This window comes from Astatotilapia calliptera, chromosome 1, assembly GCF_900246225.1.
Source record: "Astatotilapia calliptera chromosome 1, fAstCal1.2, whole genome shotgun sequence".
Lineage (NCBI taxonomy): Eukaryota > Metazoa > Chordata > Actinopteri > Cichliformes > Cichlidae > Astatotilapia > Astatotilapia calliptera.
In genome coordinates, this window is record NC_039302.1 from 22720028 (window position 1) to 22747475 (window position 27448).

Sequence of the window (27448 nt, forward strand, 5' to 3'; positions counted from 1 at the left end):
TCAAAAACACTGCACATAAGCAACCATTTTTAATACCAACCAGCTGCTTGTTTTCACATGGTGCTCAGAAGGTAATTTTCTCTACCTAGCACAGCTTTGTATGCTCTTTAGCAACATACAATCTGCCCAATCCATACGACACAAATTCTTACAGAAGCAAAAACAATGCATATGATGCAAATAACGCATATAAAGTAAAGTAGTTGTCGGTCTTCTCTTACAGCTTTTAGTAGTTTCAATTTATTACAGATATTTTAGTTTTGTGATTTAGTGTTCTAGCTTCAAATTATCTCAGGACTCCGTAACCATTCACTTTCTTATTTAACAAACAGGATGAAAACTGTTTCACATTTCCTCTTAAACTCAGCTGAAAGCAACATTAGATTTCAGTCAGTCAAGTAATAAAAAAAATGAATGCAACGGTCTGTTGAACAAAAATAATTTGTTAAAGTAAACTAACAACTGGAACACTGATGGGTTTTTCAGCATTCTGGTGGCAAATTATTTTTTTCATTTAAACACATTTTGTGTGGAATCTACAAATTTTAGATCCTTCTTAAGTTTATATAGTGTTCCATAGAAATATGGAAGCAATTTCCTTGTCTCGTGCAGAGGGTTTTATTGAACCTTACTTAAAAGGCATTGAAGCTGCCACTAAAATGGAGCTAAGGTTTTCAGTTACAAAAGAAAAAAAAAAAAAGCACAAACATCTGTTTTGTTGATGTGATGCGACAAACAAAAACCCAGAGGGTTGATTCTCATGAATGCGTCTTATTGTTTACTACAGTTCAACATCAGACTTTCAAATTTCCAGTTTCAAATTTCCGTTTGAGGGTTACTTACACAAAGCTATACTGTACATCGCATTGAGAACATTTTGACTGGTAACACTGTTTCTATTGCACAAACACACGGAACATTTACATCTTTAAAAAATAAAAATCTGGCAAGCAGATTTGCCCTTTTCTGCCTACAAAACATCAAGCCATCAAGATGGTTTGCAGTGAGAAAAGGGGGGGGGGGGGAAATCACTAAAGAACACTTGGTTCTTTTTGTCTTTCTTGGAAAGTAACAGTTTCATTTAAAACTTCATGTTAGCGTCCTGCACCAAAAGAAAATGTCAAGTTCCTTAAATAATTAAGATTATTAAAATTCACATTTGCGTTCAGTAGTCTAAATAAAATCCACTCGCTGACATGGACGTTTTCACATCATCTGGATTGCATTGGCTTTTTTCTTCTTTACCTTATAGTATATGGTCTTTTTAAATTAATAAATATTATTGTAACAACATGTTGATACTGGACAATTTATTTCCAAAGTACTGAACGAATATCTCCGGATGGCCTTTATAAAACTGTCCAAGCAGCCGTCTCTTTTCTTTATCAGAGAGCGTAGGGCTCTCGTGGACTGTCCGCAATAAAGACACGAGCTCCTCTTTAGTGGTTTTTCGTGCGTTTTGTGAATACACCTCAGTGCTTACTCTTGTTGAGTACGCTGATCCTGGAGTAAAGAGAGACAGAAAACCAAAAATTAATTCCTCTTTATGCCCCCAGTTAACAGTTAAATATCTGAATGTACGCAATGATGCCTGTGAGGGGTAAAAATCTGCAAACCTGTCAACATATCTGGATCCTTCCCTTTCACAATATTCGTTATTCTGTCACTAACCATCTTGTGCAGTGAGACAGGAATCTGGTGGGAGAGACAGCAAAATATTATAACTTCTCCTACAAACAAATATGCTGTTACTTGTTTGTAGCGGCTGTAAAGGACATAAGATAACATCCCTCCTACAACACTGGGAACACTCACTTTGAACAGATCACAGTGGTTATCCATCATGAACAGAACCATCAAGTCCACCTTTCCTTTGGCGAGTCTTCTGCTGTAGACGATGGCACGTGAGAAAGACCTTTTCACTGCCATTCGGTTCTCAATCTAGGAGAATTATGTAGGGTTAGTAAAAAGCCAGCAAAAATGTACAGACTTCCACAAGATACACCCTTAGCGCTGACCTCTTTGTGCAGTTTGACCTCCTCCGGTTTGGCTGCAACAGACATGAATCTCAGGAGCCGACGCAGCTCCTCCCTGCTGCGAGAGTCCTGCAGCTTCAGGCTCAGCTGGAGCGCTTCCACAGCTTGCTCTCGCTTCCCGTTCACTGTCGATAAAGCACAAAATTTGCATTAAAAAGGCAGGGATGCAGTTACATAAACCTAAAATCTGATTCACATCTATCACTGTAAACTTGTATCTGTACAAAAGATCTGACAGAGCCTTCTCATACCGAGTAGTTCAGAAATGCCGCAGTGGATATCGAAAATTTGGTTGCTAAGCAGAGGTGGCTGTTGTGTGTGTCCGTAGTGCTTAGTCAGGACTTGATACAGTAGTCTTTTACACCGGATCAGGTCGTCTCCACAGGCGGCCAGACCTCGGCTGATCTCCACCACCAGGTCATCAGGCAGAAACTCCAGACAGTCCACTGCTCCTGACATCCACTCATCAGCCCTGAAGAGAGGAAAGTATTATGATTTAATATTTATATGTGAATTTGAAATTTGGCCTTTATTATTAGAATTAATAAACAAAGTTCAAGGCAGTCTGAAGTCAAACTGAGGTTTTGCAGTTTTGTGGTGTGCATATAACTACTACATGTAAATGCAGGGACACTACACAGTTCCAATGAATAACCATTATTACGATGACTCTTATCTCTACACCTCCACATAATTTTACTACCAAATTAAAAAAAGCAGCGGTCAATTGGTGAGCGCTTTTCTTTAAGTTAAAGAGCAGGACAAGTGCAAATAGACATGCTGTGCCATTCTATACACATTCTACGTCGGCAGAGCAGCAGAAAATGAGTATCAGCAGACCAGCTAATCTGGTGAGGCGTGGCGTGAAGGTCTTAAAGTCTAACAAAGGTCACCAGAAACACTCATGTGAATTGATCAACGTTTATAAAACGAAGAAGAAGAAAAAATGAGTGGACTTACTGAGCCTCACTGAAGGCCTTCAGAACCTCTCTGTCTAGGTAGCTTGATGTATACAACAGGTCCGGGTCGCTGTCCATGCCATGTAGGGCACGCCTCGATGTCTCCTTGCCCTCTAACAAACTCTCCAACAGGGGGAGCTCTATTAACTGCAACAGTCTGAACACTGCCTGCTGGTGCCACACTTCATCTACAACTGTGAAAACACCATACAAGTCACAAATACACAGACACGTCGAGAATGCTGAGTCATGTTCAGCATGAAAACACGACGCCTGTTTTATGTCACGCTCATCAAAGACAGAAAGCAACTTACGCTCTTGCGAGAGGCCGAGGTTGATCATCTGAGGGGTAATCGTCGAGCTGAGGTTGAGGTTTCCCAGCACGTCCTCAAGTGATTTGTCTGTTGTTTGCGCTTCTTTCCTGCAGAGTTGCGTAATAGCAGCAATCAGTCAAAACAGAGGAGGCAAAATAAACAGACATATTACAGGAAGAGAAGTGGCATCAGTAAACAAATGTTTTATGGAGTATGTCTGATTCAATCACAGTTTGCTGCTGTTTTGATTGTGCATATTTCATTTTTAAAAATGCTTATTTTGCAAATAAGTGTTTTGCAAATGAGCTATTTCTGACTGAAATTAAATAGGACAAACAGGATTTCCATTAAACAAAAGCCACTGTTTTCCCTGTTTGTTTAAATTATACCTATTAAGACTGACTTAACCCATGCTGCAAATAACAAAAGCCTTGTCCAAACACTAAAACAGCATATGGTTCCTTTGAATCTTTCATCTCTCATTACAGCCATCAGACCTGCTGTCTGCCCATGTCTGTCCCTCCCACAACAAGATCAGATTTTAAAGAGATCAAAAGAGTGTAAACACAAAGTGCTGAGGCCATGTGTTAGCCCGTATGCTTAATGCATTCTGCCAACCTTTGCTATCCTAACAGCCTCTGTAAAACTCTGAACTCTCCAGCATCAAGGTAAAGGAAATTTTAAAGTTTAGATGCTCACCACGATATTTGTTTATATGCTTTCAAGCCGAGGCAGATGAGATGAAGCCAAGAAGAAGAAGTTTGATCGAAATCCTTACAGTTTACGAATGTGTGCAAGTGTTTTATGTGAGCAAGTCTTTATATCGTTAATTTAATCTGATGTTTGTTTTGATACATTAGTGGTGCATTCATCTTGGCCAGATATCCCATGTAAAAGAGATTCTTGATGTCAGTGATTTAACTGGATAAATAAAGCTTAAAAAAATTAAACAATAAAATGTACAATTTTGTGTTTCAAAAGTGTGTCACAATTGGGAGGTCACCCAAGAAGTTAGTGTTATAAAAGAGGTCTCACATATTAACATAACACCTTGATTGATGATGGTCGTAACTTGATCTATACTAGCCTGCAAATCATTCCACCCATTTTCTGTTTTTGTGCTCAGCTTTATTTTCAGTATTCAGACAATCACGATGGATGGATATGGCACAGGAGGTAAAGCAGGTTGGCTACTGACTGAGAGCTTGATGGTTTAGGGTCTGACATGTCAAAGTATCCTTGGACAGTTGCTCCCAATACATCGATCAAAGTGTGAGTGCGTGACTGTTATGTCAAAACTGCTTAGGGATAGAACAAGGTGCTTATATGAATATAGGTGAATAAGGCTTGCAGTAGGAAAGCGCTTTGAGTGCTCAAATGAGAGCAGAAAAGCACCATGTTAGTACCATTCCAGTCCAAACCCTCAATTTGAAAACAAATCAAGTACTTGGGAGATAAATCAGTATGATTTATATCTACCTAATCATTATTTATAAAATACTAGATTTGGGAAAAAGCATTAACTGAAAATTATCAACTGAAACTGAAAATTTGTGAAATCAATGCATGACTGAATGTTCTGACTCTAAATCCTTTTGTTCATGCCAAACCAGTTTTTAGAAATCTTACTATCTGAAGCTAAACTGGATTTAACAATTACCTTAAAGGAATGAGAGCTAAGCAAATCACAGATTACATCTAAAATAGTTACTTTATGTCTGTACCTTTCCCGTAGAGGACTATAGCCCTTTGTGTTTCTTTCAATGCTCGGTGAGTCATAGCCACTCTCAATGGTATTAGTGGAAAGGGAATTGGTGCCAGTCAGCGTAGAAGACGAGTTGTTTTCTGGACTCAGGAACCTGTATAAACTGAAACTGCTGTCCTCAAATGTAGTTTTCTTCTTTTCCTTCCCAAATACTTTAATTCCCACCGGCTCAAATACCCTTGAGTCCATGAGCGCCTGACAAAGTTTGACAGCTTTATAGCGGGGTACTGCTTCATCTCCAAAAAAACGGTTGAGGGTGATGTGTGCCAGCACCACATCCACTGCCTCTGAACCCAAGAAACAGTCATGGTAAGACTTCAGGTTGTGACGCCGACGCTTGACCTCCACGCGAGTATGCAGATTCGAAATGATGCTGGTCCAGATGTAGGTGGCTCGGAAAGGCTTCCCAGCCATGCCTCGTTCTGATGGAAGGAGTCAAGAGAAAGTGTTAGAAAGCTGTGACTAATGATTAATGATGATATTGTGAGTTTTCCTTTCACTCCAGATAGCCTAACCCATGTTCTACTAACTACTACCACATCTTCAACAATTGATCGTGCAGTTTGTCAACAAATCTTCTTTCCTGTTCTGTGTTTGATTGTTGGGTCTTTCGTATTTTTGTCTTTGGAAAGAAAAACAAAAAAAACTGTGTCATCCACCACAGGCCAGACTGGTGAAAGAAAGCAGAGCTAGCCTTGTTGAGATGTTGGTGTGGCTTTCATCTCACAACAGGAAACATTTAAAGCCTGCTGAGCAAATGTTAGGAGTGAATTGGAGAGAGGCTCGCTGAGGCCAGGTGCCATAAATCAGGAACTGACAGCAACAGCCAGACTCCATGTTATGATAGCACAACATGACAAAAATGATTACTGACCTATCTGTAAAACTGGAATGTGAAAAGCACTTGGGAACAATACAGCGGCAAGCAGATGTTCTCCCACTCTTTTTAAAGATACAACAGCTCATTGAGAACACAGAGAAGTGTGTGCCCGCTAATCTCGGTGATCTGTTGCCTAATGACATACAGCTACGTCAAACCACTTCTTCCTCTGGGAGAGAAGAAACTGTCCTCCGTGCAGATTTACATATCGGGAAAGAACAACTGGGGCTGCAGCTGTTCAAGGAAGAACACCTTGCAAAGGTTTGTATGCATAATAGGAACATAACAGGGCGATGAGGCACTGATTTGAAATGTTTATTTCATTACTTTAAGACACCGAGAAAAGATTTAAATCCATACTATGCACACGACAGTCAAAAATTAATGTAAACTCCCAATGAAAGATTTTTTTTTTTTTTTAAAGATTTACCATGCTTTTTGTTAAGCGTAATTAGCAAAAGGAAAGAGCTGCATTATCACAATGAAATCCTTGATTTAGGAGTTGCAGCAAGACCATCTGGAGAATCCCTTCAGGGGTCCCTGGATTAGCGGGATTACCACAGTAAATTCGGATTTGATCAATTTCTATTAATGCTCGTTAAAAAGAAAAGAAAAAAGTGGGGAGGTCAGATATGGGTCAAAGCAATCCTGGGAACAGGCTGTGCTCTGTCACCTCTTGTTGCTTGCGCCAGGTTGAGATTTGAGCCCTGTTTGCATAGTTGACCCCAGTCACCTTCCCTATGACTATTGTCCTCTCTATGTAATAATAATAATAATAATAATAATAATAATAATAATATAAAAAGGGAGAATGCAAGGAGTGTCAGGTCTGCATTTCAGCTCAGGATAATAGTGCACTTCTGTTTGTACACATCAGTGGGGTAAATAATCGCACAGGGAGCATTCAGCACTGTGATCATTCCCTCGTGAGAATGCTGGCTCATACAGGTGTTCCTACTGCAGTAAAGGGAAAAGATTTAGATTTTTTAGATTTAGATTTTTTTTTTTTTAAACAAGAAAGAGGACCAATGCTTAAAAAGAGGCCTAAGATGAGAAGCAGTGCAGCACCATCAGACCTAAAACAGCAGGTTCTTAATAGCCTGTGGCAGATTCCTTCATTCGTCCAACATGTTGTGACTAGTAAGATTAACTGATCAAGCTTCAGGGCACAACATGAACACGCTATGGCTGAACCCCGTTTGGCTTTTTGGCCCCTATGGATTGGAATCCACATCGTAGACGCTGGCCCACGTCCACACAAAATACCCTTTTCTACCCGCTGTTTTTAACATAAACACTGCCCCACCTGCTGCTACACTCAGCAAATGTCAAACTGTCCCAAAAAAGTTGCGACCTATCAGTTATTAACTCATTCTCTGAAGAGTTAACAGAGCATAAAAATAGGCTGGAATTCATGAAGGTCATCCTCCTTTTAAAAGTATACTTTCTGTAAAGATTAACCGTGGTTTGTCATTTTTCACAACGACTTCACTGAATCAAGCTTTCTGATTTCTTTCCTGCTCCAGACGCACGGAGTGCGTAAAATCCATGAAATCGACATTAAATTGGGATTAAAAGACACATGTCGATAACGCAGATTACAAACCTAAGTAAGGAAACTCCTCAGATTGCAACAATATATTTACCACACGCACAAAAAAAGTAACATCTGGCTTGGTGAAGTCCGTGAAGTGGTTAAATCGATCTTACCTGGTGTTCGATGAACGAAAACTTCCTCCAGTGACTGTAAAGAAAGCCATTCAGACCATGTCCCGGTCTTCAATACACACCGTGACGCTCGCAACTAAACTACAGTCAACGCCGAAACTGTCTCCTCCCACCCCGATACATTATTCATGACCCAATCACCGCCTTCCCAGCGTGATAACGAGGCTCTCACTGTTTCCCTGAAGTTTAACAAAGGCTCATTAAGTACCTTATTTTGCATCTTACATTGTTTTTACGCTTATCTCCACCAACTGAAACTAAATAAATGGAAGGCAAGCGATTACTACCACTGTTACAATCAAACAAGGTTTCACTATCGGCGTTAGCTTTAATTATTTTATCATTTGGTCATTATAATAGGATGCAGTGTGAGCTGCAAAGGTGCTTATAAAAAAACCTCCCTGACTGGTGCAATCTGGAGTTACAGTAAATGCCTTTCATTTTCAAGTAATGCTCCAGCATCTAGGAAGCTTTCACATAACCTTTTACTTACTAGGTCACACCCTAAAAGCATACAGAGGAAGTAAATCTGGCCTGATTAAAAACCTGCAGATATAACTGTTCCCAGGAAGATGGGAAGATATTAAACATTTTTTCAGGATAAAGTTCTAATTTAAGAATAAGGACATTTTTTTGGGGGGGGGGGGGGGGGGGGGGGGGGTGGAGGGAGGGAGGGAGAGAGAGACAGAGAGAGAGAGACAGAGACAGACCTTTCCCATGTACTGCTAAAACAGTAGACACCACAAGTTGGACTGTAGGGACCCTCAAGTGTCAAAAGCAAACCTGCCTATTCCACCTCGTTTGGGGTCATGTGAACACCGTACTGTTGAATATACCGAGCTTAAATATCTCAAAAACAAATACTTACACACCCAAGAGCAAACACATATGAGCTGTAGCAGGAAGAGTTTTTTGTGAACTCAGAATCTACACTCTAAACTGATGCCTTTGTTCTTTTCTAGAAAAAATGTCGATTACTTGCAGGAAAGGAGACTGAAAGGCAGAGAGCTATTATTATCAACACAACAGACAAGTATGGTGCAACAAGTGAGGTATGCAACCGAGGCAAACCGGTTCGATCAGTGTCCTCTGGGCTCTACGTATCTTTTATTTTGAAAAACGCTGCTATTCATCAGCAGGTATGAGCAGAGACCAGTCTGTGCCCACAATAGATCCTACATTTCTTCTAATCAAGCGCAGATAGACAGATGTGGTTTGAACCCCCTATTCATGCATCCACCTGAGCTGCTTTACACATGCATTTTGGTTTTCTTGTTTACTTTCACATTCAATGTTTTACAGGCTTGACACCAAGTCTCTGCCTCAGCTTTTGTTATATCCGGGGGGGGTTTGTGCGCGTCTTGTGTCTTTCTGACAAAATACCCATGACGCTTAGTCTCGAAATACCTGCCTCACATTCTTGGCTCATAAGAAAACAAAACCAGGGATGCCTGTAGTGCCAAACTGGTTGGTAACACTTGTTGTACCTCGGGTTTGGAATGTATAATATCGAGCATTATGTGTGTTAGCAAAGCATGTCTCCCATTGTGGATTTATACAGTGATCACACATCTACATATGAAGAGCACATATACTTTCATTCAGGTGAAATTGGTTTCACCCATGCATAGCGGTCAAATATGCTGGTATTTTGTAAACTGACGACAGTTTACAAGAGTGCTGAGAGTGCGCTGAACAGTAAAACCTGTTTTATGCCAGCACTGATGGCTGACGGACACAGAGAAAGCACCCTTGTTAACACCATTAGTAATTCTAACCCGCAAGGTCAAAGCAATATTTACATTTCTGTTATTCGCCAATTACCTGGAAGCTCCTGTATATTTCCCTCTCCTTCACCTTCACACTTATCAGTCATGCAGGTAAGATGATAACAAAAATATCCCCTAGGAATTTTCTCCAATAAAATTAATTCAAATAAGACGACTACAGTTCTCTGAAAAACTAAGTACAGCCCACGATTCAGTAGCTTGCTGAACCACATTCAGCAGAAATAACTTTAATTGTTTTCTGTACAATTTTATCAGTGCCTCATCTCGGGAGTAATTTGACCCCACTCTTCTTTACGATGTTCCTTCAGTTCATTGAGGTTTGTTTATTCACAGCTTCCTCAAGATCCCATCACAGCCTTTGAATCAGTTTGATGTCTTTTCTTTGACCAGACCATTGCAGCTGCTTGATTCATTAAATTTTCAGCCATTGTGTTGTAGATTTGCTACTGTGCTTGGGATCATTGTCCTGTTGCATGACCCAGTTTCAGCAAACTTTAGTTCTGGGACAGATGTGTTCACATTCGACTCTACAGCACTTTGTATTTGTGTTGGTATGCCATGTTTGGTTTTCGCCGGGCGTGGCACTGGACATTTTCACCAAACATCTCCACTTTGTCTCATCTGTTCAAAGAACAGTATGACAGAGCTCTTGTGGTTTGTTCAGATACAACTTGCAAACCTAAGCTGTGTGGCCACGTACTTTTTAAACAAAAAGGGGCTTTCTCCTGGCAACTCTTCCAAACAAGCCAAACTTGTTCCAGAACAACAAGAAGAAGATAGTGCTGGATTAATATTTAACCTTGAACTGTATTCTATAATAGGAGAATATTAGATTTACACAAGTTGGGAAGGTCTCTTAGAATGACTAAACAACTGCAGATTCCAAGATGAAATTTACAGCCATGCACGTGGACAAGTTAAATCCCTTCTGAAGAAACATTTTATGGTCAGTTGAGACAAAGATTAAGCCTTTAGGTCACAATGACAAGAAGTATGTTTGGAGGAGGAAACATTAAGCTTTCAAACCTACAAACACTGCACCATCGATCAAGCATGGTGGTGGTAGCACCATGGTCTGGAGCTGGTTTGCTACAATTGGCACTGGTACAATAAAGAATAATGAAGAACTACTCCAAAAGTCTTGAAATTCACCTCAAGTCAACGGCAAGATGGTTGGAACTTAGACATCAAAACTGGTTTATAGAGCAGGCTAACATTAAGCTTCTGGAATGGCCTTCTCAAAGCCCTGGCCTCAACTTTATTGAAAATTTAGGGACTATGCTTTAAAGCCACGTCTGTGCCGGGAGACCGACCAATAAAGATGAACTCTGGTCAGATTATCGAGGCAGATTTATGCCAAACGCTTGTTGATGGCAACCTGTAAAACACCTTGGAAGGTCTAGGCGAGGTGCAACTTTCTAAGTGGTATTTAACTAAATATCATTGGGCTTGTATGTATTTATTTGAGCCTGTATCTTTACTTTTGACCCTGTGTGGATTAGAGAAAATCCTTCAAACTCATTAAAAATGTAGGCTGTACAATCATTCCACTCTAGAAAAAGAACAGTTCAAAAATGATTAAAAGCCTCAAATTACCATAGTATTAATGCCCGTGAATGTATGTAAACGTCTCACAATGGTATGTAAGTGTTAGACAACTTTTGAAGTGCTGCAGTCGAGTAAAACCCAGCATAAACTACAGCAGCAAAAGTGGAAAACCTTAAGTAAAGAACAAATATTTCAAGACTGACCGTAAATAAAAACGTAGTTGTATTTTTTGCTAATTGCTAACAAACGCCCAAATACAGATCTTGACTTTGTCAGTAGAAGACTCCAGCTGCAGCAAATACAAATTGGTAACTCTACTTGCAACAGATAACTACTTTTCACCCTGCACGTGTACACACGACAGGTCTGATTTTAAACTAGATCATCATCGACACTCAGTGCATCAGGTTTCACGAAGAGACATTTATTTCTAACCTCAAGACTGTCAGTGATATGCAGCCTTACGCAGCACACAGCCATCTCGTTTCTGTGCCCTTCTCACATTCTCATGCTGCCTCGGGGGTGCCTCCAGTCTGTCTCCCACATATGGAACAATGCAGTGCATTAAAATTCATATGCTTTTCATCTGGAGAGCAGACGCTCAGTATCTCTCCCTACCCGTTGTGCCCGTAATGGAATCCCAAACGCTTGCCTGACTAGTTGTCCTCCACCCCCGAGCCTCTCCAACTCCAAAGGACAGAGGACAGTGGCTTTCCTCACAGTGCAGTCAGTGAAGTACAGAGACACTTTTGTTTTTTGGGGATTGCCAGTCATTTTTTTGCATTGTGACTGGTCTGGCTGGACAGTCATATTTTATTCAACAGCCCAGAGACTCTTTCAGACGACACAAAGTCAGCCACCCATAAATATGTGAAAAGTTCAGGTCACGAGAGCACTGTGGGCGAGCAACATGGCAAGTTTCTCACTTCGTTGTGTCCTCATGGAAGATGTGAGCCAATATTAACAGCACACTTCCAACAAGCAAGAGAAATCTAACATAACCAGACCCCTCAGGAAGCTGAGAAGCAAACTGTGACTGGCTACGCTGAAAAATCCATACAGACTATTTGGTTGCAGCAAGACTGTTGTAACTTTTTCTGCTGGGCTCTTCTGTCTGATTAACATTTCAAATATGTTAAATGTAGCACTTGGCCCCTGTTATAGCAAAGTTACAAATAAAACTGAAAACAGTACATCTATGTTCTAAAAAGGTTACAGTTGATAATGAAACACAATCTCCTTATATCGACTTTGATCAAACATTAGTCAAAAAAGAAAAAAATCGTATTTGGTTATTCTATAATATTACGGCAACACTGCAGAAAAGTCCCCATGTGGTTTGGTGATTGTGCAAAAACAGATAAAAAGGTGTCACATGCCTAGTTAGTCCTGCTGCAATCTTCCCAAACTATGACCAAATGCAATGGTGGCATTATGTGACGTGTCTGTAGGGATTCTATGAAAATTCATTGATTCAGATTGTAATCAGTCTCAGAAGGTATTCACCCAAGAAAATCCAGATTCCAAAATAAAGGCAGTGTTTATATATGCACCTCACACCCTGTTTTTTTTTTTTTTTTAGAAATAATTGCTCTGAAAAATGGGATTCCAGAAAAAAATCTCACGGAGTTCCTGGCAAAAAAATATCCTAGAAAAACACATACCTAATACATGCAGTGTTTTATTTACAAACTGCATCTTTTAAGAACAAGATTATTTTTGACAGAATAAAATAAATGACTTAGAGTAAATTCTGGAAAACTGTGAAAAGATAATCAAAACGTGTCTTAGAAATAACCATTTTCTTCTGTGAAAATATATACTTTTATCATAAAATGTAGGCTATGTCTGTAAAGCAATTCATTTGCATTCATTTACCCATAGATAAGCCAAGGTAACAATGTCTGAGATTAATAAAAAGATTAATAAAAAGCAGTACTGGAACTGCATTGATTCCAATCAAAGATGTTTCCTATAAGCAAATGGTTGGCTTGAAACACAAATGTTAAACTATAGTATAGACGCACTATGTAGCTGCTAAAGAGAGATTTGCTGCTGTTCCAACGTCCTGCTATTTTTTTTCTCCTTTTTTTTTTTTTTTTTTTACAAAATGTACATTATACATATATATAAGCTGGCACCGTATTACAAATGTGATGTTTTGCAAACAGTATATAACTATAGTTATATATAATGTATAGTTCTTTTTTTAAACAAAACAACAGATCAACTTTGCATGTGAGCTTACTTAAAAGATTGACAAAGGCTTGCTCTGCTTGTGTATTTGCTGTGTTCTACTTCCTGTGCTGATTGCCTTCTATATTGTGCATACAATCTGGTCATGATCTGGCATTTAACTTAAAAAAGAAAAAAATTAAAAAGAATATAAATCTATGGAAAAGCCCATAAAAGTGGGCTTTTAACTATAAAAACCTACAAAGACTAGGAGAAGTACTAGGTGGGAGCCTTCCAAAATGCTCCCAAGAACAAAGTTCTTGTCCTCTGTTGATGAAGTTCCAGGTTTCTGCTGGGATGCAGTGATAAACACTGTGTGTCTCACTGTTGCACTCGTGCCACTTTTACTCCACAGTCTCCCAACAGTCTTTAACAGGCAAATCAGTTGATCCGAAACACCCTGCGCTTGAAGAAGAGACTCACTCCATCCTTCTCGGTCACATTTTGAGCTGGAGGCATTTTCTGGTTTTCAAAAGTTGGACTTTTTTTTAAACCAAGCATGTTAAAGGCTTTCATCTGCAGGCCTGCTGCACTTGATTGATTAGCTCTCCAAAGCGATCAAAGAGCCCCTCTACCCAAGCCCCGTTTTGCAGACACTTCTGCACAGTCTCCTCTTGCCCCAGGTCCCCTGCCTGCACCCGCAGAGATGCAATCTGAAGGACAACACCACAAACAGAGCATAAAATACAATTAATTCAAATAAATTCCATGTGGAAGTAAGCAAGTGACGTTAAATCTGCAAAATAATATTTACAGAACTCACAAAAAAATCTAAAACTAAACAAAACAGCTTTATGCATTCAGTAGAAACTAGACACATTGTCTTACCTCATCCTTACACATGAGGTATGTGTGGTACTTGTAATGCTGCAAAGAATGGTATAGAGAAAACCACTGAGTTTTCTGCTGGTCTACTGTATACTCCTAAAAGAGGGAAACATAATTAAAAAAATTTGAATAATTAGTATATTTCTTTTTTTATATTAGTCAAACAGCATGAGAGCAGGAGGTAGTCGCTTCAGTGCTCAGCAAACCTAAAGATTAACAAACGGTGAACCTGCGCCCTCTTATGGACAGACATTAGAAGTACAATTACCTGAGGCATAGTGTTGGGGCTCTTCTGGGGTTTCATAGTCTTCTTGTTGTAGGCACGTCCACTGAGACGTACTTTGAAGGCTGGTGTTTCCCCATCCTTCTTCAGTTCAGTCACCACTGAGATCTCTGGGAAGCTGTCTAGTGCTGCCTAAAGAACACAAGTTACTTAGGTTCACACAGTGCAGTAAAGATCCTTTAATGCTTATTTTCCTATTGCAATGAAAGTAGATCTAGAACGCATATGCAAAACCTTTGAAGTAAAACATTTGCATTTTGCCATTACTATCTTACTCATGCGAAACCAGAAGTGAAGCCAGAGGAGGGTTTCCGACAGTGAAACTAATGAGTCAACATGCTCATTGGCTACCAACTGATGACTGACTGGGATCATTGTCATACTGAAAACATGAAGATGTTACACATCATACAATTATATGGTGGATCAAAAACTAATGCTACTTTTCTGTGTTCATAATTCCAAAAACCTTTAAAAGATCACCACGACCACTTGCTGAAATGCTGTCCGAAATCATGACAGTGCCTCCACCATGTTTTATAGATGGCTGTCGACCTGGGAGGTCAAACTCATTTTATATTGCAGGCCACAAACAGCCCACTTTAGATCTTATGTGGGCCAGACTGGTGAAATTCCAATTTCTGTCAATGTAAAAAGTTTAAATATGCATTTAATCAATGAGATGTCTTAATATAAAGACAAAAAAGTGCAATTTCAACATGATGTCTCAGTTTTCCCTACATGGTAAAGAAATGCTACTGTAGTAAATGAAAGAAATCTGACAGCATGACTCAGCTAACCCTAATGTGGGAAATGACAGAATTCTAAAATTTAATTACTTTGGTGTACTGTGAATGGCCATGAAGGAGAGCTTTATGGGTAAGAAAAGCTGTAAAATGACAAAGAATTATGCCCTCATTCACATTTTCCAAAGTCAACCAACTGGCTGAATTTGGATCTTTGCAGGTCCAAATTTGGCTCCCAGGCCTTATATTTGACACCCTTACTACAGACACTGTTAAACTGTTGTTTTGATGAGTCAGATGTATCTCTTCTGTGTCAGGACTTTGCTGGATTTGTTTTTCCTTTTCTTAATGTATAAATGTATCTTTTTTTGGATAGTCAGCCAGTACCAAGGTGCCTGAAGACACAAATTAAAACTAGTTCTTTGTTGTCTGTTATGTGCAGATACAACACCGGTTCCTCCCTTGAGTTAGGTATATCCTTGAATGATTCATAGGGCAGTGTTACATGTCTTCAACAAACAAAAGAAACATTCCTCTAAAAATGGTTAGGCACCAGGGCTGGACTGTGATGAAATGAGGGGTGGCTCGCGACCTTTGCATGATACGGTACACATCCACCATTTTCAGCGCCCATGGGACTAGAACACAAATCGACCCTAAATGAAATGTATTCTGTTCTTCTGGATATTTTGGGGGATTTCCTTACCTTGCGCATGCATCAAGACAACACAAATCTACATTTACAGTGGGGCAAAAAAGTATTTAGTCAGCCACCGATTGTGCAAGTTCCCCCACCTAAAATGATGACAGAGGTCAGTAATTTGCACCAGAGGTACACTTCAACTGTGAGAGACAGAATGTGAAAAAAAAATCCATGAATCCACATGGTAGGATTTGTAAAGAATTTATTCGTAAATCAGGGTGGAAAATAAGTATTTGGTCAATAACAAAAATACAACTCAATACTTTGTAACATAACCTTTGTTGGCAATAACAGAGGTCAAACGTTTACTATAGGTCTTTACCAGGTTTGCACACACAGTAGCTGGTATTTTGGCTCATTCCTCCATGCAGATCTTCTCGAGAGCAGTGATGTTTTGGGGCTGTCGCCGAGCAACACGGACTTTCAACTCCCGCCACAGATTTTCTATGGGGTTGAGGTCTGGAGACTGGCTAGGCCACTCCAGGACTTTCAAATGCTTCTTACAGAGCCACTCCTTTGTTGCCCGGGCGGTGTGTTTTGGATCATTGTCATGTTGGAAGACCCAGCCTCGTTTCATCTTCAAAGTTCTCACTGATGGAAGGAGGTTTTGGCTCAAAATCTCACGATACATGGCCCCATTCATTCTGTCCTTAACACGGATCAGTCGTCCTGTCCCCTTGGCAGAAAAACAGCCCCATAGCATGATGTTTCCACCCCCATGCTTCACAGTAGGTATGGTGTTCTTGGGATGCAACTCAGTATTCTTCTTCCTCCAAACACGACGAGTTGAGTTTATACCAAAAAGTTCTACTTTGGTTTCATCTGACCACATGACATTCTCCCAATCCTCTGCTGTATCATCCATGTGCTCTCTGGCAAACTTCAGACGGGCCTGGACATGCACTGGCTTCAGCAGCGGAGCACGTCTGGCACTGCGGGATTTGATTCCCTGCCGTTGTAGTGTGTTACTGATGGTGACCTTTGTTACTTTGGTCCCAGCTCTCTGCAGGTCATTCACCAGGTCCCCCCGTGTGGTTCTGGGATCTTTGCTCACCGTTCTCATGATCATTTTGACCCCACGGGATGAGATCTTGCGTGGAGCCCCAGATCGAGGGAGATTATCAGTGGTCTTGTATGTCTTCCATTTTCTGATGATTGCTCCCACAGTTGATTTTTTCACACCAAGCTGCTTGCCTATTGTAGATTCACTCTTCCCAGTCTGGTGCAGGTCTACAATACTTTTCCTGGTGTCCTTCGAAAGCTCTTTGGTCTTGGCCATGGCGGCGTTTGGAGTCTTACTGTTTGAGGCTGTGGACAGGTGTCTTTTATACAGATGATGAGTTCAAACAGGTGCCATTCATACAGGTAACGAGTGGGGGACAGAAAAGCTTCTTACAGAAGACGTTACAGGTCTGTGGGAGCCAGAGATTTTCCTTGTTTGAGGTGACCAAATACTTATTTTCCACCCTAATTTACGAATAAATTCTTTACAAATCCTACCATGTGAATTCATGGATTTTTTTTTTCACATTCTGTCTCTCACAGTTGAAGTGTACCTCTGGTGCAAATTACTGACCTCTGTCATCATTTTAAGTGGGGGAACTTGCACAATCGGTGGCTGACTAAATACTTTTTTGCCCCACTGTATGTGCAGCTTCATTTCCACACTCACCTTCAACACCTGCTCTATGTGTAGTTTGTGAAGTAAACGTTTTCTGTTGTCAGTGATCATTCCATCCACTCTTTTCATATGTGGCAGCAGCAATTCATCTGAAATGGATGAGACAAAAGAAAAGTCAGCAAGCAATGATGTGAGGGATCCTAAACCGTTAAGCCAATCTAACTAAGAACAATGTCCAAAAAGTATCTTGCTCACCATTTGCCCTTTCAAGTGCTGTCATTACATCTTCATCTAAGGCAATACTGATAAGCAGTTCCACGAAGCTCCTGAATGTCTCTTTCATGGTTCGTGTGTTGAGTAATCGGGAAGCAAACGGTAGCGGAGGGTTTAACTCTGAGTGTGTACGGGAGAGAGATAAAACACACAGGAGGCATCGAAGGGCAGTGAGAGTGTGACAAAATCTAGACAACAAACTAGAGTTCCTTAAAAACTTAAACTTGTTCTTTACCATCCTCTTCGCCTCCTTCTTCTGCAGATGATCCAGAGGCAGTGGGTGAAAACTCCTCCTTCCATTTCCTCCTCTTTTTTGGTGGAGGCTCTGCTCTTGGCTTAAGTTGTTTGGGTCTGGGCTTTTGGTTTTGGAAAACTGTAGGAGTGGCTGTCAAGCCCAGCAAAGTTTTCACCTGAAAACCCCTGTGTGATAAAAAAAAAAAAAAAAGCTGAGATAACTCAGAAAAATCTATTATGAATTATAGGAGCCAGTAGTCTACACTTACCTTAGTGAGTTCATGGGTTTGCAGCGTGGCTTCTGACTACAAACTCGTACATATTCCCTTTTGTTAACTGTATCCAAAAATTTCACATACACCCTCTGGTACATTGTCTTGGCATCACCAAAGTACCCAAGATACTAAACGGACAAGAAGAAAGTGTTAGTTGACAAAACTAATTTGTATAATCAAACTATATATGCATAGTCTACTTACACTGTTTGTAGCTGAGAAGACTCTCTTTCCATCCCTCAGCTCAGGCACAAATTTCTGCAGCAGAGCCTTCTGTACCTTCCAGATGGCTGGAGGCTCACTGCCTGCTTTCATTGTCACCTAAACAGAGAAACACAGCACAATGCAGAATAGGCTTCAGTATGTGGAAGCAGTTTTTTTTAAGTCTATCACTTACAATTGAAGAGGAATTAAATTAAGTTACACTGCATTGCATCAAGGCTTACTTTTGAAATGCTAGTGTTATATTATAAACATTTTGACCTGTGCTACACTTTCAATTTTGCCCATATCAAGTGTTACAAGCATTCATTTCACTTCCCGTACCTTTAGGTTTTCGATATCCTCATTCCTGACAACAAACTCGTCTCTCTCACGATACATTCCTTCTCCTCCGCTGTCCGACAGCTCCTCATCAGTGAGTCCTGCCATGGCTACACTCTTTAAAGGCATAGCCAACTGGCCAGGTGGTGTCTCTTTGGACTCCTCTGTTGCTGCAAAAACAGTCTTTCCTGAGGCTGCGTTTGTTGTCTGTGCAGGAGTGGGTACCTGCAGCACACAGGATGTCACGGGAGGCGCACTGTCGGTGACAGCGTGGGGCATGCTGGGAACCTCTTCTGGCTTCAACATCAAACCTTGAAACTGATTATCTGAAGAAGCACAAATTCACAGACAGAAAAAGGAAAATGAATAAAGTTCAATGTTCACTGTCTTGTATTTAGGCAAACAATACTTCTGTCTCGAGCATGAGATACACACTGTTACAGAATGTCAATGTTTTACAGGTTTCTATAACAATATACAGGAAAAAATACAAATGGGATCCAACTAACCTAGTTGCTGGTTTTAAACATCAGTTTAATTTGGTTGTTTCTTTCTTTACTATCGCTTCATTAGCATCAATACCCTGGCATTTTTGGGCATGGTTATTATACTTATTTACACACATACTTATTTACTGAGCATGTACCATATGCTACAGAGTGTGATTACCTGTCCTAGTTTTCCGATCTGAAGATTCATCCAGAGCTGAGAGAGCTGAGCTGATGCTGTTCCTCAGAGCCTGGTTCTTTCCAGTGTTCTCTTCTTCATCAGAGCTGAATGATGGCAGGGTCTCCAAGTTCTTCTGTAGATCTTCATCAAGACGTTTCTGCTGGGAGTTTACTGCTGGACTGTCCTGGGGAATTAAGGGCGTGGGCAAAGTTGGCAGTTTTGGGGGCAAAGCTGGCATAGTACACTGTTTGGATGAGGTACAAGCCTTTCTAGGGCGATTAATTGTTCGTGTTGGACTTGGAGAATATTGCTGTTTGGGCCCAGACTTGATAAAGTCTAGGAAGGAGCCAATAAAGCCAGTTTTGACTTCTGGTTGTTTCTCTTCCACCTCACGAATCTTTTGCCTGATTCTCTCCTGCTGTGGACAACCATCATATAAACCGTGTGCCGCAGATGGTGAGCTCACATCACTACCCCTCGAGTTTTGCCGCTTGGTCTGCCCACTACGTTTGGCTGGTCCGGCCAGTCCACCATCCTCTTTGTGACTGCCTGTTTTAGTCAATGACTTAGAGCGAGCCTTCTTTTTGGTAAAGTCCTCACCATTTGGACTTTCCATGAGTCCATCATCAGTTTTAATACACTTTGCATTCCCTTGAATTCTATTCTGGGGACCTGAGGAGTCGTATACCTGCCCAGCTGAGTGATAGTTATTGTCAGAGCACCTTATGTCTCCATTAGCATGAAGCTCATTATTGTTGTTGTGGGTACCAGATCCACCCTGACAGTCTGTTGTCATCTGTGGTCCGTTTAATGTCATGGTGATGGTTTGGGAGATAGTGTTAGTGATAATTGGCTGTTGTGCTGAAGAGAAACTAGGTGACATGTGTCTTAAATCAACAGTCTGGAAGTGACCTTTGGAATCAATAGGACTTGCCATCACTGCCATATCAGCCTCAGCAGAGGATGTAGCTTTGACAAAGTCCTGTGGTGACACGCCACAGGCAGCTACTGTGGCAGCGAGGATGTCATCAACATTTGACAAAATATTCCTGTCATCTGGAAGTAGAATAGAGTCAGAGAAACAAATAGAGTTGACAGCAAAGTGGTTTTTGGCATCGCTTGACTGCTGATTTGTCAACTGGCTGTAGTGATGTTTAGACGTAGGACATTCTGAGCTTGGTTCAGACACTACTGTGCCCTGCTGACTCTGGGTTTCTGTAACACTTGGACCCAGCAGGTCTCGGTCCATCTGAAGATACTGGACATGAACAGGGCCAAGGCCTTGTCCCGATTGAATAGCTTGCACTGGAATCACCTTTGATGTGTTCTGACTATTATTCAAAATTGGCTGCTGGAGCAAAATTACTTGATTGGTCTCAGGATGAACCTGAGCACTGGGAATAGCAATAAACTGGGTGTGGGCTGCTAAAGCCTGAGTCTGGTTATGGTTCTGTTGATTCTGTTGCTGTGCCTCAGCAGATTCAAGTTGGAGAGGATGCTGCTTGAGCGGCTCTGAGCACAGGGGTATATGTGAGGATTCAATGGTGGAGTCTGTAGTTTTTGTGTTAGAAGTTTCATGACCATTGGCACTAGTTAAATGAATGTGCTGTTGGCTTAGAGAACCCATTCTTTCATCCTTTACCGGCACTGTATTTACATGACGTAGTCCCATAATCTGGTCATCAGAACGTGAACTGCTTCGAATAACACTCTGTGCTTTAGGGTGATCATCCATTTTTGAAACAACGTAGATGACATTGTTATGGGAAACTATACTGTTACATGTTATGGAGGCCTCCACGGAGACCTGCCGCAGAGCCTCGAGGCCTTGGAGAGGCACCTCTTCAAGTTTTTGTTTGCCATATGTTGGCTTTATGTCCTGTATGGAGGTTATGTTATTTTGTAAGGCTTGAGCCGCTGAAGAGTAGGTAGGCAAAGGTGCAGACAAAACATATGTGTTGGGTTGTGAGTGCTGCTGGTGGGACAGAGTGTCGTGTGTTTTGCCTCCCACGGAGGCCTGCATGAGGGTGTAGTCCACTGTAGATGATGTGGGCAGGCTCTGTGCACATGTGGGTGGGAAAGAAGAGTTAAGGGATTCTCCCGTGATAAAGCTTTGAGACTGGGTCACTGAATTCTGCACCTGTGATTGAGAAGTATAAATCACATTTGAGGCACCCTGCGAGTGGGATGTGGGATAACTCTCAGACAGATTTCCTTGACACAAGCTCTGTACTTGGGCTCCATACTGGATGCCCTGCTCTTGGTTCAGCCCAGGAGTAGATGAGTAAACAAGAGACTGACTAATGGATGCCACATTGTCAGACTGGCTGGAGAGTGAAGGGAGAGTATCATAAAGGGAGGAGAGCTTGTCGGAAGTGGAATTGGAGGCTTGTGACTGTGTATGAGGTGTGATATAAGTTTGAGATAAAGTGTTGGAAATTAGGCTAGACAGCTGGACTGCCTCTTGGTTAATAATCACAGAGTTTTGCTTCAGTCCAGGGGAGGAATAACGCTCAGGAGACCCCGCTGACAGGTTCTGAGAGTGCATCTCTTCATTTCCTGCAGGCTGTGGAGCTAGTTTGGAAGAACATTCATTCGTCTTCTGCAGCGAAGTGGATGAATATACTTGTGTTGTACAATCTGTTTTGGGTTGTAGGGAACCACTGACTGCTTGAGAGGAATCTGCTCCTGTGGAGGGGTTGCAGGACACGGAGGGCTGATGGGATGGTTCCTGCTGGTAGGATACATCCGCTTCGCTGCCTGAACCGAAATATCCCTGTAAGGACTGCTCCGAACTAGGTAACTGCTCTGAGGCTATATGGATACTAGAAGGCCTCTGGTGGTGTTTGATCACACTACATTCACGCTGAAGGGCTCTTTCAATAGAGCCTGAGAAAACTGTCGCCCCAAATGGCTGATTCGCACTATGAGTGGCAGATAGGGTAGAAGGTAAGAGGCTAAACTGGGGCTGCAGGAGGTGGGGTGCAGACTCTTGGGCTGAGCGGTAAGTGGAGGACTGTACAGGGAGCGGTGAGCCCAGAGCAGAGGCAGAAAGATGATTGAAGGCCAAGGCAGTGGGAAGCACAGTCTGGTTAGACTTAAGATGCAGGAGGGGATCATGGTGAGAAAACAGGCCATTGGTAGAAGTGCTAAAGGCAGGATCCTGGAGAGTCAGGGAAGGGTTGGTGGCATAACTCCTGGTAGGATAGGCACCTGTGTGCTGACAGGATGAAAGCGCAGGTGTAGAGGGGAAAGTAGCTGTAGAAGGCAGGGCACCCGTCAAATATAGTTCTGTGGTCGAGGAGTTGGCACCTGCATGGAAACCACACACACACAGAACATAAGTACAAGCATCTTACACATGCAATATTTTCATAATAAACAAAATTCATGTGCAAAAGGTAATACAAAATCTGAAATGCCAACATCCCCCAACATATTTCATTTTAATCATACTCAGCCTTTGGACCATAGGTACACAGTGCAAGGTCTCTACTAGCATATATTAACAAAGACCTGGCAGGGTGCTAGAACAGTAATGTAGTGTGGCCAGTGGTTGAATTGCAACAGGAAGAAGGCATTAAAATGTTATCACCTTTCCATAAACATCAAATGCTTACACAGGTCCTCAGCAATACACTCAGGAGAAAAGTGAAGAACAGACATACATACAAACATTGTTTGCTCTATTAGTGAGAAGAATTGAGAAACAGAGCTGGACAAATATTTTGTATCCATGCAAGTTTTTCTTGATTCACAAAAAAAGATGCTAAAGGTAATTTATAAAGTGTGTCATCACATATATCAATTTGTCTACCAAAGCAGATCAGAGAGCATTACAATACTCTATCTGTAGTACTTGTATACATGTAACAATGTAGCCAGCAGAATTGATGGTGGTGCAAAGTCAAGTTGTGTCCTAAGCTTCTAAGCAATTTGTGAAATAGTGACAAATTGATGCTTACAGAGTGCATTTAGGTCCCACCCAAATTGGAGAAAAAGAAAATTGTGCAATTGTTTCTATTGACTTTACATTGCACAAAAAGGGCCTCCTTGTGAGATCCAAGGGCCTCCTTGTGAGATTCACCTGCTAGCACTGAACTGAAAAACACCTAAAAGCTGCTGTGTAGCATGCACTACCAACAGGGCAAAGAATGCAGAACTGAGTTTTTATAAGCTGAAGAACTACAGAACTTTGAAACTGAGCTTTTTATAAGACAAAAATGGATACTGTCAATAAGACTTGAAGCACTATGAGCAAGAGTAATGGGAAAATGGAAAGATCCTGACACTGCATGGCTATCTATGCAGCATGTGTTTTTTCATGGATAAGTTAAAAGCGAAGAGTAATATTACTGCACTTGCATGTGCCTTATCAGATTACAGCAGCTTACAAATATAGACAACGTTCAGTTTCTAACAGCTAAGGTTGCTAAAACAATCCCTACACATAGTGAAACCAAATATATTTAGCTAGTAAGAGTAGTTTTTTCACTGTTCCAACATTTGGTTGCACACTTTAGGGTCTAAATTTTTCCCCAATCTCGTGGGCATGGTTTTCAGAGTATGGCGTGTTACATTCTCTCTATACTTAATGATTTCTTCTTTAAATAATATAACTAAGATTGAAAGATTGATGTGTTCTCACCAGCAGGCCATGATGGGGGTCTATAAGGAGAAAGCAATGAGGCACTAACAGGACCAGCCTGAAGGCTTCTCGACTCCATGGCTGAAAGGAAGCTCATGATTGAGGTCTCTGGAGTACTACTGTTTGACTCTAGTGCTCCTGACATTCAAAAGAGGAAGAGAAAGATGCGTCTGTGCTTAAACCAAAAATTTCTGCATGAATACATATTACCTGGTAAAACTGGTCACTTTAAAACAATATTTCATTATAATGCCATAACTCACCTGTTGCAACAGGAATATGTGATGTAGTGTACGTGGGAAGCTGGTGTGTCGTAGTGTAGCTTTGCCGCTGGAGGAGCTCGGCATCAAGGTATGTTGCACCGTAACTGGGGCTGCATATACAAACAAATGTAGGGGATTCATTAGAACTATCATCTCTACAAACAGCAGTGCACAACCAAGTCAAATATGAGTATATACAGTGGATTAAAATAAGCATTTATAGTTTTTTCTTCTTGAAACACTTATAATAAAGTTGCCACTCTTATTCACAAATTAACATTAAACACTGACAAAGTTATGACATGCTGTGACTGATGGAGTGCTGCCAAGATGGCTGCAATAAAATTGCTAAATGTATCTCCTTGATCAAGGTTTACTCGACTGGCTAATCAGGCTAGCATAAGAGACAACAGTCAAAAATATCCTGATATATATTCCTTTTAGAAATGATTGGGATGGCTGTGCTCAAGGAAACACTGAAACTGTTATACTCATAGTCTGATTTATACACAGCTCTTCACCATCTTAACTATGCAAAAAGTGAAGATGTATGAATATTTCTAAAGTAACTGTGAATTGCTCTTCATGCACAGCAAGCAAGATCAAGTAATCAGTCTGTAAAGTTTTGTCAGTTTATTGTCGACAAATTCAGTAGACTCACTTTCTCTGCACAGGAAGAAAACTGCAGCTCTCTGTATTATAGTTATAACAAAACATAGCAACCCAAGTTGTGTATGTGTCATGTAGAGTAAACAATACCAATCACCAGTGTGGTAAAACCGTCCAAAAGATTTCTTGGATGAATGTATTATTGTTTCAAGGGTTCTCGTGGCTATTTGTCTGTTATGGAAAAACGCTAGTCCGAGAGACCACCGCAAATGCTAACAACAATTATATAACAATACAGGACACTGATTTGTCAAAATTTGTTTGCTTAGGAATGTCATTTGACATTTTGCTGTATAACATGAGGCACTTCATTCTTTAGCAACCATTTTGGCTAAGCGAGTAAGGCATTTATATCTTGTAAACATTTGGATGGTGTGAACATTTGGATGTAAAAATGGTGTGAAAAGTCATCAATAAATAGACTGGTCAAGTAACTTTTATCCATCTTTTTTGGGGGGGATGTTTATTTAAAATCTGACGTATGACATTTTTGCTCTCCAGCTAATCAGATGCAGTTTGGCTTGAGCTAAAGTGCTGCCTTAAAGGTAAATACTGGTGGATGAAGCAAGCTAAGGAAGGTCTCTTCCCTCATCTGTTCCTTTCAACAGTTGCACACACCAGATTATTTCCCTACTCATCTTTGCTAGTTTCTTTTTACACTTTAGAATCAATAACAACAAGTGCAACACACAACATGCTAATTACCATGTTACTCTGATGAGTTAGATTTCAGAATGGAAACATCCCTGCTAATCAGCAGCCACTATCTTATTTTATTTAGGTCATAAAATAAGACAAACTGGTGTAATCTTAGATTTTCTGAAGCAGAGATCAGCCACAATAATTTACTTCATTATTTATCATAGCCACTTGATTTTCATAATTATTACATTTTTTGCCATCCAGCACATGACAGTCTTTTTTTTTTTTTTTACAGGCTAATTTATACTCTTTGTTTATCTGTTCTACGAAGACTGTTACTTTTGTTCCGCTTGTGAGAACAATGTAGCTTATTTGTACCAGATAAAACAATGTTGCCATGAAGGATGGCCCCTCTTTATAGCAAATTAGAACAAACTATAACACATCAGTCATAAGTCACGAACTAAGACCTCAACAGCTTTTGCAAGTTCTGTGGTTACACGGACTATATATAACGAAGGACCTCAAGCTTTCGTTACTAGAACAAAAGCACAGATTTACAAAAATGTAGACATGTCGCCACAGCAAAGAAAATTACTAATTTGAAGTGTTGTAACTGTTATATAGTAACTAGCTTCGGTTGCTAGTTGTCTCTCTTGTTTTACCTTTGACGAGCACCTGTGGTTGAAGAAAACACAACGATTAAATGCTACTTTAGGATACCCAGATGACCACCTTATTGTAGAGATATAAAGCAATTATCTTGTGTAGTTTGTGTTCACTGACTCTGTGTGTGCTCGTGCTGAAAGCACGATATGCTAGCAAAAATTAGCAAGGTGGGAAAAAAGTAACGCACGGCTAAGAAACCACTGACAAGTCAGCGTCTGTGACATTTAACCATTTCTCCCAGTGTTCCCGACAACCGCAAGGACCTGTGCACTTTTCTCCAAAAGCAAAGCTAGGCCCTCCATCACCGAAATTTCCTTCGGAAGGTGACCCGCCCTCTCCTTCATCTTTTACCTTGGCTTGATAGTAGCTGAGCCGCGGTCATAGGCCCACGAAGCTACGGTCTGTGCTGGTGGAGCCAGCGCGTCCGCAAAGCTGGAGCTCGGGTAGTTCCTGTCCATCATCCGGTGAAAGATTCACTTCCCCAGCAAAGCTTCGTGGAGCAGCGGACACACATCGTAGCAGCCCGGGACCCACCGACCGAGGCAAGTCCCGTCAATGCAATTTACAGTCCACAGAAAAAAAACAGCGTCAAGCTGCTATCATGTGGAAAAAAGTATCACCGGGTGATTTCGTTATTTTTTTGTTCATCTCCCGTCACGTAAAGTTAGTCTGCCACGAGACTTCTCTAAGGCACTGACGCTTGGCTGCAGCTAGCTGGCTAACTGAAACTTCTCACATTAGAAATGAGTTGCAGTGTCACGCTAGAAGCAAACTTCTCCGACAAGCTACGGTATCGACTTCACGAGCAGATGTATCGAAGCGAGATGTTGTACCGACGGTTCGCTTCACCACGCGAAAAAAGTCACGTGACCACCAGGCGAACCCTAAAGCTGGTACCAGTGCAGCGGCGCTGCCTTTGAATGAAGGGTGATCCCACCGGTCTGCCACAGCGAGTTGTGAACTCTGTTCTCCCTGAACTAAAACAAGTGTTCAAGCATCTGGCTACCCGAGCTTTGACCTTCTGTTTAACAGCAGCAGCATGTACAAAATGCTATGCTTTCTTTACTTCAGAGAATGCTAGCTGAACTTATGTTCATTTCCTCATTTACCCTAACCACAAAATATCC

At 41.1% G+C, this 27448-nt stretch overlaps 2 protein-coding genes across 3 annotated transcripts; both read right to left on the reverse strand.

Annotated features, from left to right (window-relative positions):
• Positions 1-16: 16 nt before the first annotated feature.
• Positions 17-7957, reverse strand: depdc7a (DEP domain containing 7, paralog a). Its single transcript, XM_026170096.1, has 9 exons — positions 7665-7957; positions 5034-5496; positions 3310-3416; positions 2997-3189; positions 2288-2508; positions 2019-2161; positions 1816-1941; positions 1617-1695; positions 17-1503 (listed from the first exon to the last, which is right to left on the reverse strand). The coding sequence occupies exons 2-9, from the start codon at positions 5486-5488 to the stop codon at positions 1280-1282; spliced, it is 1548 nt and encodes a 515-aa protein (XP_026025881.1). The 5' UTR covers positions 5489-5496; positions 7665-7957; the 3' UTR covers positions 17-1279.
• A 5176-nt stretch (positions 7958-13133) lies between these two features.
• Positions 13134-27277, reverse strand: qser1 (glutamine and serine rich 1). Of its 2 annotated transcripts, XM_026170107.1 has the most exons (13): positions 26673-27277; positions 24342-24451; positions 24079-24216; positions 19431-22742; positions 18765-19087; positions 18423-18539; positions 18213-18346; positions 17945-18129; positions 17692-17829; positions 17488-17585; positions 14352-14498; positions 14084-14179; positions 13134-13908 (listed from the first exon to the last, which is right to left on the reverse strand). In XM_026170107.1, exons 1-13 carry the CDS (start codon positions 26780-26782, stop codon positions 13768-13770), a joined length of 5049 nt encoding a protein of 1682 aa, XP_026025892.1. In that variant the 5' UTR covers positions 26783-27277; the 3' UTR covers positions 13134-13767. The 2 variants fall into 2 exon arrangements, with proteins under 2 accessions (XP_026025892.1, XP_026025899.1); XM_026170114.1 differs by lacking the exon at positions 24079-24216.
• Between the last annotated feature and the right edge of the window lie 171 nt (positions 27278-27448).